The 12,472-nt window shown below is 35.1% G+C and overlaps 1 protein-coding gene across 1 annotated transcript in view; it reads right to left on the bottom strand.

Annotated features, from left to right (window-relative positions):
• The window catches only part of puf (ubiquitinyl hydrolase 1 puf), a 1,013,305-nt gene that overhangs the window by 295,526 nt on the left and 705,307 nt on the right, over nucleotides 1-12,472 (bottom strand). The window contains exon 56 of the mRNA XM_090399560.1: nucleotides 2,659-2,763. Coding sequence (XP_090255686.1) covers nucleotides 2,659-2,763 — 105 coding nt within the window. The remainder of the gene's footprint in view (nucleotides 1-2,658; nucleotides 2,764-12,472) is intronic.

The raw sequence follows: 12,472 nt of genomic DNA, 5'->3' as shown, positions 1-12,472 counted from the left end.
CAATTCAGGAATGTATGAATAAGAATGTGATACTCTATGAGGGTAGGCATGGCTTTGGGAAGGATCAGTTATGCATTAGTAATTTAGTAACTTTTTATAATAGAGAAACAGCCCAGCTGGACAACGGGAATATCCACACAACGATACTGCTGTATTTTGCAAAAGCATTTGACAGAACACCATGGAACTCTATTATGCAAGCTAGAACACATCTGGACAGATATGAAACTTGTGATAATGGATGAAAGTGGCTGATAGACAGGTACCAAATAAAAAATAGCATATGGAGGAGCAGAATTCAGAAGAAAGGCAACTAGTGGTATCCTGCAAGTCTCTGTGCCTGCTCAACTACTGTTTAATTTTGATATAAATTGTACAGGAAAAAAATTCAACAGATTCAGTGATCCATATCCATGGCAAGGTCTGCTACTCCACAATGAATATTCACTGTTGTTTCTATTTGTTGAAAGTAAGATAGTGTGGAGGAGTAAGGAATACTATAGACTGCGGCATGGTTGAAGAAAAATATTCAGTTGTTTGCTGATTATGCAAAATTGAAAAGGATAATAGTTAATCAAGGTGATGTGGTAAGCTTGTAGGATGGTTTAATCAGGCTGTTAATATGGGCAAAAGATAATGAGTATCAGTTCAATGCGAAGAAATGTTATACATTTTGAGATAATAGATTAAAAGCTGTGCACCACACTGATGAAAATATACTCAAGGAAATTGATAAAGCTAGGAATTTGCAGGTGGTAGTAAATAGAGAGTTGAAGTTTAGAAGGTATATTGCTAAAGTGACCAGGGCAGCTCATGGGATTACTTGGCTATCGAAGAATACAAAAGCAGAGATAAGGAAACTATCATTCCTCTTTATAAAGGCTTGATATATCCACATCTGGATTTCTACATAATTCCAGGGTTTTAAATTTCTCAACTATCTGTCTTAAAGTGAAAACATGATCCTAAATTTCATAGTGCCTGATCCCAATATACTCTCAAAGTTTCTCTGATAAAATTTTTCTTAGCCACGTCTCAGGTAAGCTTGTACAAATCTTACTTGGAATAATCAATAAGAAAATTCTTCTACTATTTTCACATTCAGTTTTATTTCCCTTTTTAAAGATGAGTATTATGAGAGATTTATTCCAGTCATTTCCTTTGGAGTTTGACTAAGACCTTGCCTTTGGAACTATGTAGTGTAGATACTGTCAGACTTTGTACCAGTATATGTAAACATTTCTAGTGTAATATCAGCACTCCAGCTGCCATTCAACATTTCAGATTTTTGATGGGTTTTTTTATGCCTCAAATATTAATATGTAATTCTAATTTCATTCCTTTGAATATTTTCAATCACTGTTCCATCATCACTGCTTGCTGCATTTAGAAATCTTTCAAAGTAATTACTCAAGACATCCAGAATATCTTTTTCTTCAATTTTTATATCAACTTTATCACCTAGATTCCTTTTATAGTACTTTCTCCATTTATAATCTTTTCTAACATTCTTCTGAAAACTCATGTTGATGTTTAGTGGATAAAGCACATGTCTAGAGATAATTACTAGCTAAATTTATTTAGCTATGAAATTATTATACTAATGTTTTGTCTTGGTTACCAAAGCATATTTATTTTTAAAGAAATACACTAAACACATGTATGACCTAGCAGGAAGGCAAATAGGTCGATTGGATCTAAAATCTACCACAGCAATCTGTTTCAATAGATTCAGTGATCCATATCCATGGCAAGGTCTGCTACTCTAGAATAAATATTCACTGCTGTTTCTGTTTGTTGAAAGTAAGATAGTGGTGTGGCTTGGTCGAGATGGAGTACAGAGGATCTTCTGATGAGCAGAAAAGGGTAAATCATTTGTGGTATGATTAAAGGAAATCAGTATGACATGATTTTAAAAAACATGTGAAATTTTCTCTGAGGTGCCGCAGACGTAGGGAATGGCACTGAATTTTCTCTGTTCTGGAATTTTGTATTCTTTTTTTTTATGGGGGGGGATGATTTGCGAGTAGGTAGAATTTTGTTGATTTTATGAAGGGGAAAGCCATTGGCTAAAAAAAAAAGTACAGATATGCTTAATTTCTGTAGAGATACTAGTGTGGTCCAAGCAACAGGATTTAGTTTAATTTGCTAGTTTTGATAACAACATATCACTGTAAATAGTGATGGAGATATGATAAATGATGGATGTACCTTCTCATATTGGTAGGTTTTCTGACAGAAACAGAAACGGATCTGTTGTGTAGTTGGGTGACCAGAGTATCAAGGAAGGGCAGATAATTATTGATTTCCTATTTCAATGGTGAAATAGATCCTTCAGTAATGGCTACTGAGGTGTGCTAAAAACTCAACTGGCATTAAATCCCAAATTGAACTAAAGCTATACTGATTAATTCAGTAGCTAGGCAGCCACCAGACATTAGGTCAGTAGCTTGAGTCAGTGCTCTGCATTCCTTAAAAGGCTATGTAGAGGTTTCCTCCAAGTTATCAAGCTATGACACTCATGTGGCCCTACTTAAATTTTGTTAACTTCAATTTCACTGCACAATTAAAAACCCATCTTTTAGTAATGGCTAAATTTTTCTTGATTACAAAACTAAAAATTTTTCTTCAGTAAAGCGATGATTTAAAATTACTTACATGAAGTGCAACATGTTCATTCCACCGACAAAGACTAAATATAAGATTGCATGTCTGTCGTAAATTAATACCATCACGAATTTGTTGGTATAGAAAAGGGAACCCCTATAAAAATAATAAATATCCACTTTTATATATTTTAATCAGTAGTAAAATCAGTAATAGAAATACCAAATAATATCCTAAAAGCTATCATAAGTATATATGAAAATAATCAAATACAAATAAGATTAAATCACGAGCTATATCATATACGAGAGAGATAAACCAAGGGGTCCAACAGGGATGTCCCCTCTCAGCAACTCTTTTTAATATTTACCTAAATGAGATAATAATAAAATGGAATAAAAATTTCCATCAAGGTATTAAACTAATTAAACCAGAGCCCGTGTAGCTAGTGGATGTGCCGTTTGCACACCACGGCGCCTGACAGCACAAAGGAAGACTTGGTTTCCAGTCTAGTCGGCGATTAGAGGAAATTTTTCTAAGCCTTTTTTCGACTGGTTCCCGAGTTAGTCGATCTCTGGCACGGGCAAGAGGGTTTTTCCTCCCGGAAACTCGGGTTTGTCATCCTGTAAACTCAAGAAAATCGACCAGAGAACCCACATTATTTCAGACATTAAATATATTGTGTTAGGGTTAGGGACCACGAGATGGTGGCACATTTGAGCCGTCTCTCTTCACTGCGTACTGCTTAATTAGTGATAGCCTTGGGCCATCTATCTCTGATTGGGTACCAGTGGAGATTGAACTGCCCATTCAGTCTCCAAAAGTTAGATAGGGCTAAATGGCCTCGCCTACTCCCGTATACGGGAATAAAAAGGCGTTTGCTGATTTTTTTTTTTTTTTTTGGTATTAAACTTTCTTCTACTGTGAACTTAAACACTCTCCTTTTTCCGAAGACCAAATAATAATTACAAATTCCGAAGATAACTTACAGAAGGCTATTTTAGATCTAAATGAGATAGCCAAAGGTTATGGTATGATAATATCAACAAAAAAATCAAAAACTATGGCTGTCCTTTAAAGGACAAGATCTAGCAAGAACTAAGATAGAATAGATAACAAGATCTTAGAACAGGTGAATTCATTTAACAACCTAGGATGTATGATCACATATGAAAATGAAAAAGATATAAACCAAAATATTGCAAAATATTTAAAAATAACAGGTGTAATTAACTCTATATTTAAACCAAACCCAGTTCAAAAACAAACCAGACTAAAAGTATACAATACATTAGTCCTACCAGTTTTATTGTATGGAAGTGAAATCTGGACAATAAAAAAAAAATAATAAAAAAAAAAAAAGACAAACAACATCAGAAATGAAGTTTATGAGAAAAACTGCAAAGTATATTGTTTGATCACAAAAGAAACGAAGAAATTATGAAAGAATTAAACCAAGAATCAGTAATAGAAAAAATTTAAAAATATAAACAAATGGATGGGACATGTTCAAAGAATGAAAACAGAAAGATTACCAAAACAAGCCTTAAAGTACAAGCCATTAGGAAAAAGAAAACCAGGAAGTCCTCTTAAATGATTCAACGATGACTTCTAAGGCCGGAACAGGCCACGCTAGGCCTAAATCCTTGATGTGCATGATGATATATTTTAAGATTACATGTTAAAATTACACAAGGAAGAAATTACATATAGATAAAAATACACTAAGAAAAAATTACAAAAATTTGAATATTCACACGGAAGTTTTTTACTTTAGAGTTTTTAAATTTTTATGATGAATTTTATATTTATTTTCAGATAAGAGTTCCGTTAATTTGGTAATACTTTATAAGACCTACCTATTGACTTTAATTCGATTAAAATATTATTGGAATTTTGTTGCCAAATTAAACACATAAACTTTCTTAATATTGTAAAAATTACTTTTATTTTAAAAAATAATAAAAAACAAATGCTAAGTCATATAAACTATACAACATAAAAAATCCAATCATGTATTAGAGTCGTAATTTTTGTACAATATATGAAATACGTTGTTTTAACGAAATATACCTACGATGTCCTGGGTTTCGTTGACCAGTTAAATGCTACAAATAGTTTGTATGTTGTAAAGATGATTCTTTAACAATGTTATCCAAAAATTTCCAAACAGTTGGATGGGAACACTGAAAGAGCGACTGATGTCCAAAGTGCCATCCTTCAATACAATTTGTAGTTCTAGCTATACAGTTGGCTACAGTGTCTATGGTTCCAAGTAGAAATATTGAATAGCGGTTGTCTATAAGTGCCATTCCTGAGCTGTCTACCTCAAATATATGTACGTTCGAAGTAAAGGAGAACTTGCTCGATTTGTTCATTATATTTGTCTAAATTAGAGAACAGATCAGCAACTTCTAAAAATGTTTCTAACACTTCTTCTTCTGGTAAAAGTGCAAGTGATTGTAACATTTTAATGTGTACTGCAAATGACTGACATGATATTCTTATGAAAGCAGTATATACAGTTAGCTTCAAAAGAGTTATTTGCAAAAAAACATCTAATACAAACTATACTGAGACAAAGAAAGTTTATTTTTTTACAATATTCACATGGGACTTAACCTAAGTAAAAAAATCGATGTAATGTGCTTTGGAATATTTAATATTTAAGCTACAATCAAGTTTGTACACTTTGCTTATAATCGTATCCACTTGGTCCACATTCATTTACTGTGCGTATAATAGATTGTGATGAGTGGAAAAAGCAGCCACCAATTTCGATGTTTTCAAACACTTAAAAGCGTCCCTAAACACTTTCAAACAAACTGTTTAGGGACACTTTTGCAATGGTGATGTGTGTGTAGGATTTCCAATGCACAGAATAATGTCCACATATCTGCACACATCACCACCTTAAAAGTGTCCTTAAACAGTTACAGCAACAGACTAAAATTCACCATAGAAACCAAACAGAACAAATCCATCAATTTCTTAAACTTGACATTAATCAGAACATACAACAAAATAGCCACGAAAGTATACCACAAACCCTCGCATATTGGAAACTACCACCATTTCCACTCATACCATCCATATTCCGTTAAAAAATCGGTCATCTTATCACAATTCATAAATACTTACAAATTTTCATCCAATCAGAGTAATCTAAATGCAGAAATAAAAAACACTAACACAGATCTGCAAAAATTGCAACTATCCTACACAACTAATAAATTATGCAAACAGGACAGCCAAAAACTGCCAAAACAACCCAAGTACCAAAAGAAACTTATCAACACAAAAAATTATAAAACTACCATACACCCAAAACATATACAAAGCCTATAAATACATCTTCAAACATACTGACTGCAAACTGGTATTCACCACAAACCAAAAATTGACAAATCTCCTAAAACCCAATAAATCTCACACACAAAAAGAAATATCTGAACACGACAATATAGTCTATAAATTTCCTAAGTAAAAAATGCCAAAAAAGACTGTGATATCACCTACATGGGTTGCACCATCAGTTCTTTATGGGCAAGACTACAAGAACACTTTCGCAATTGTAACATCCCTATTCCAGAACATTTAAACACTAAAAAACGCAACATCAAAAAGAAAAATCGAATAGAAAGCACAGGAAAAACAGAAATAGTTGTTCACGCCCTTGAACAAAAACATACCCCACAGATCGACAAGGCCATCATAGTAGACAGACAAGACAATGAAACAATGCTTAGAATATCGGAAACAATAGCCATAAAATGTGATGCAAACTCTATCAACGTCCATAGGCCCTACATAATCTCCGAGGTTTGGAAGCTTCACAACATAAAATTGACGTCACGACCCCAACCAATAGGCGGTAACACAAACACTCCAAAAGCAGAAGCACCTACTCGACCTGACATAGCATCCGTTTCCTCCATGTGTTCAGACGACGATCAAGCATAGTCAAAACAGACCGCACCCCGTCAATCCCCTTCCCCCCTCTAAATATCAGTTGCTGTTTTCAACCCCTTCGCCCTTTCCCACCCTATATAAATATAAAAAAACGCTCTGCCCATCCCTAATAATATAATATATATATATTATTCAAAAACCCAGGTTTTTTCCATTTCTATTTAATTCTCCCATATTGTCTACCCCCCCCCCCCTCACACACACAAAGTAGTTTGGACAGCGCAGAAAGAAGAAAAGCCACAACACCCAGAAAAAGGTATGTGTAAATTTCTCTTCCTTTATGCTACATATATTTATTGGTAAATATACATCTACAATGCCGTAAGAATCCGTGAGTAAAAAGCCAATGACATTTAAACAGGGGCACTCCTAAACAGAAGCAGGCAAAATAGCCGTAAATATAATAGTTTGTTAAGAGGAGTAACATGGGAGTTTACCCAGAAATAATATCCATAAAGAAATAAAGGATATTTAAAAGTAACTGCACACCAATTTTTTCAATTAAAAAACAGAACTTAAATCACATTTGATATATTCCAAGATAAAAATACTGCATTCATCAACCAAGCTTCTGGCCTACGCTAAGAAACCAGACTGCAGGAAGGTAATACTTACATTATGGCATAGGAATCTATATTACTAGACAGTTTTTTTCACTTAGTTACAAATTAAATTAAACTTGCCAAGAAATTACATTCTTGTTTAATCCTGTATCCAAGTGTAAGTAAACAGTTTGTGCATGAAGTATCTTTACAACTAGGCTACTTGTATATAGAGGCTGACGGCTTCACATCAGTTGCCTTAGTATCCTGTAATGCAAAGTACACATTCTTTTTGACATATATATAATGCTATGCATAATGAGAGGGTCACTACCCAGACCAGTTTTGGTCTTTTGAAGATTAAAGATTTTGCTTTTAAAGATTTTTAAATGCTGCTTCACTTCACTAACCATTGAAAAAAAAAAAAAACATAATTAAAACTTTGCAAGACAGGGCATACAATATATCCAGCACACCAATTAAAAGAAATGAAGAATTACACTACCTGGCACAGAACCTTGCACTTAATGGTTTTGAACCCAAGACAATCAAAAATATTCTTAAGCTTTACTTAAACAAGATTTCAAGCATGCAATCATGCTGCCGTACATCAAAAATGTCACAGACAAATAGCTCTGTTGCTCCATGAGTACAACATAAAAGTGGCTTTTCTATCTTTACAAGATATCAAAATTTCTACATCCACCAAAACTGCCACATCACCCCATGAAAAAAACCAGGCATCTATGAGATTCATTGCTTTTGTGGCATTTGTTATGTAGGCTAGACAGAAAGGTCGGGAGATATCTGCATGTCTGAACATGTAAAAGACGTTGAAAAAAGAAGGGAGCACAAATCAGGTTTAGTTTCACATAGCCACTACTGGCCATCAAGTACTCTGGCAGCAGACAAACATGTCATATGTTGATAATAACTATTTCAGAAGAAAATTTAAAGAAGCTGCACAAATGCTTAGGATCCCCCCTACACAGTGCAATAAAAATCAAAGCCTGATCAGCTTTCATCAAAAATTTAACTGTCACGGACCTAGGATATAGCACACATGAACTACAGAATGTGACAACAACTAGCAATATTCCAATATGCATACAGTAACAAATATATAATTTGTATTCTGGTTTCTCAATTATTTAACAGTTGTGAAGTTATTAAAGACATCTAATATGTGTAATTGATTGTTAATAAGGTTTTGTTGTGTAAAACTTATGTACCATTATCCCTGATGATGTGTCTTATGACACATCATCAGGGATAACGGTACATAAGTTTTCTTATGATGCACGAAACTTGTCAGTTGTATTAAATTGTTTATTTTTGAATAAACTCTTTATATTAATATGTGGTCTCAATACCAAAAACTACCTACAGTTATGACCTTTATTGAGGTCTCATTATTTGGTCTTTTTTAATGAGGTCAGGCAGAAGTCCAACTTTGGGAAAAGTCAATAGACAGCTACATGTGGTATCAGAACATTTGGTGGACTTCTAAATTCACCAGTCACAGAATAAATCCATATACTTAAAATTTTTTACAGCCATAAAGACTCTTAAGCATGGTATCTATTCAATGTTCCATGTAGACACAGGCACAGATCCAGCATTTATCATTGTTATTAGCCTTGCTCTTTTCTCCAAATTTTCTCAAAACATCCCTATATGTTAGGTAGAATTTATTTCCTACTCTGCTGTTTAGATGTCCAACAAGGACTAATTTTTCATTTTCTTTATGTCAGCTGTCTGCTGTATTGACTCAAAAAATTTCTCCATTTTGCCTTTGAGAAAATCTTCTGTGGGGCCATAGGTACAGATAAGTTTCACTGTTCATTTGTCCATTTTGAAGTTTGCCCACATAAACTTAACTCTTGAAAACTTGAAACTGCCTTTCAATAAGTTTATCATCATGTTTGGTGTTAATGCTATGATTGTTATTGCCAGAATATAATATCCTACACTTATTATTTAACAAGACTTTACCTATTTTTGTCTTCTTCGTGTCAGTAATACTAATTTCAGTTCTGCAAGTTTGATCTTCTTTCTTCTAGATGTTGAGTTGGAGTTTGTTCCAGTAACTGACTTTTCAATGTTTGCTCTGGTTCCTTATAAAAATGGGGACCTCTGTTTAACTGGGCAATGTAAATCTCACCATGTTGTACCATGATATATACTTGTGTTTTTTATGGGGAACCAATTCACGAGAAATTGGTCAACCTATAGTACATTAGTACTGTGGATGGACAAGAAGGAACTTGTTCACATCTATCTTGAAAAGCTGTAGATTGTATTTTTTGGGAAATACATAAGATGGCAGATTGTTCCAAAGGGAAGTAGTGAAAGAGATGTAGGAAAAGGAGTTGGAAAAATTTGTTCTGTGAGTTTGGAGATGCACTCTGAGGAAGTGCTGATTAGTTACTGCATGCATTTGGCCTGATTTGACAGACAGTGGGGGTGTTATTGATGCTACTTCTAACGAACAGCAACCTTAAAAGTATTTGTAAAAGATGCAAGTAGCAGAAATTGAGTGCCAGAATGAAAGTGAGTGGGGGATCATTGATCAGTCTGACTGACTCTTTATGAACAGAGTCCAGTATCTTTATGGACTCTTAACTAAATGGTTGGATGGATTTGTATAAAGGTTTAAGTCAACAGAGATTTGGCTTAAACAATTTGGTTGGCTATGTTTGAAATTGCCAACTTATCCTCATTTGTTCAGTACCCAGTGGATACCTACTAACAGGGGGCACCATGTGAAAGTAAGGATTGACCTTAGGTCAGAAGCCTATTACAGTTCTCTACATTCCTTAAAGGTGATGTGGAGGTTTCTTCCCAGTTATTTGGCTTTGACCCTTAAGTGACCCCACCATGAATTATCTATAAAAACATTATAAGAATACAAAAGCATTCATTACACTCAATAGTTCCTGCATCTTATTTCTCGGAAATCAGAGTTGCATTTTCATATGGTAGTATGATTAAAATGCTGTGAGCTATGTTTTCTACAATTAATTTTTTAATTTAATAAAACAATGCTTTGAGAATGCATGTTTGAATTATCAATCAATTCTTCGAACCTAAAATTATTTTATATACTTGTGCTGAATATTACTGTTTATGTAATGGATAGTTTCCAGTTCAGTCATCAAAAATAAACCAATCATTATATAAAAAATCACAGTAGTTGTTCCTGCCATTAAATAATTAGATATATTTCTAATATATAATTTATATAATTGAGGCTAGCAGAACAAAATATACAGTTGGGTGCTGCTATAGACCAGGTGATGGAATAGATGGTGGAAACAGTATGCATAAGCAAATAGAAGAAATGAGTGGAAAAAGGGTAATTATTATGGGAGATTTCAACTATGGTAATTGATTGGAAGGAGGAAAGGACACGTGGGAGGAAGGAATTGGATTTTATGCGGTTATTAAGGGATAACTATCTGCGACAGCATGTAATGGAAAATACTGGGGGTCAGAGAGTGCTTGACCTAGTAATTGCATCTGAGAATTTGGCTGTAACGAATATGACCACGTTGCCACCAATTGGTGAGAGTGATCATAGGGTCTTGACTTGGGAGGTGGCTAAAGGTGTGGAATTTAAATTTACAATTAAGACAGGGTACGTGTGGAATTATTGGGCTGGTAAGTATGAAAAGCTTAGGAGTTTAATTGGTTCAGTGCCATGGCACGTAAAACTGCAAGGGCTGGATGTTGATAGTGCATGGGAGGCGGTTAGGAAGTGTTTGCATGAGGCAATGGCTGACTGTATACCGAGAGTCCGAATAATAAATCAAGTAGGGGGTTAAATGGATGAATAACACCATTAAGCTTGAGCTGGAAAAAAAAGAAACAACTGTGGAGGGAATTTAAGGAGAAAGGTGACTGGCAGGCACATGAACAGTATAAAGTGCAGGCCAGAAGGGTAACAAGTGTGGGAAGAAAAGCAAAAGTGGATTATGAGAGAACATTAGCCATGCAGGCTAAAGAGAATCCCAAATAGTTCTTTCAATATGCTGCAAGCAAAAAAAAAAAAAAAAAAAAAAAAATGTATGTGGCAGAATGATTTTAAAGAATGCCGATGGTAGGTAGGTAACCGAATCATTGAGATAGTTGAATTACTGAGCGAGCACTTTGCAAGAGTATATCATCCAGGTGGTGATGTTGCAGGATTGAATGAACCAACAGCTTATACAGGAATTCTGGTGAATGAAATGGAAGTGAATAGTCTATTACAAAACCTCAATATCAATACATCTGTGGGATTAGATGGTATACCAAATCGTGTCATACGTGAAGGAGCTAAAGAATTGTCAGTGCCCTTGACCATTTTGTTTATTTTGCGTCTCAGATCTGGGTTCGTCCCGAGAGGGTGGAAAGAGGGGAAAATAGTTCCACTGCATAAAGGAGGTTCCAAGACTGCTGTTGTAAATTACCGACCGATCAGCATATCAGGAATCGTTGTCAAGGTCTTGAAGAAAATAGTCAAGAGAAAAATACAGGATCGGATACATGAAAATGGAATACTGTATCGGGGACAGCATGGTTTTGTGAAGGGTAGGTCATGCCTCAGTAACTTGCTCAAGTATTATAACACAGTGACGGCTGAACTGGATAAGGGTAATGGGTTTACAGTGATTCTACTGGACCTTGCTAAGGCCTTTGACAGGATACCACATGGAATTCTAATCAGTAAATTGCAGCATATGGGAATGGATATAGGGTTGGTGAGATGGATAGGAGGGTGGTTGACGGAGAGATATCAGAGAGTGGTTTATTCAGGAGTAGAGTCCACAAGACGGCCTGTGACTAGTGGTGTGCCACAAGGATCTGTTCTTGGACCACTGCTGTTTAATCTGTTCATTAATGATATAGGAAAGGATCTGAGAGGAACAGTTCATTTGTTTGCGGATGATGCAAAGTTGGGCAGGGCAAAAGTGAATGCAGATGATGTCAAAATCTTGCAAGATGATTTGAATAGATTGGAGGTCTGGGCTAAGGAGAATGGATGTCAATTTAATGTGGCAAAATGTAAGGTTATGCATTTTGGGGTGAAAAGATTAGCAGCAGTATATCATATTGGTGGAACCTTACTCCAGGAGATTGATGATGCCGGGGATTTGAAAGTATTGGTGGACAGGGAGTTGAAGTTTAGGGGGCACATGGCAAAAGTGGCTAAATCAGCTCATCAAATCACTTGGTTGCTGAAAATACTTTCATAAGCAAAGACAAACAAATAATTTTTCCTCTGTATCAAGCCTTGATAAGACCCCATCTAGACTACTGTGCCCAGATTTGGGCACCAGGGTTCCTTCTTGATGGGGAGGAGGTGG

This window comes from Typopeltis vanoorti, chromosome 10, assembly GCF_054136105.1.
Source record: "Typopeltis vanoorti isolate ZY-2024b chromosome 10, IOZ_Tvanoo_1.0, whole genome shotgun sequence".
In the NCBI taxonomy this organism is placed as follows: domain Eukaryota; kingdom Metazoa; phylum Arthropoda; class Arachnida; order Uropygi; family Thelyphonidae; genus Typopeltis; species Typopeltis vanoorti.
This window is presented reverse-complemented; position numbering and strand designations above follow the sequence as displayed.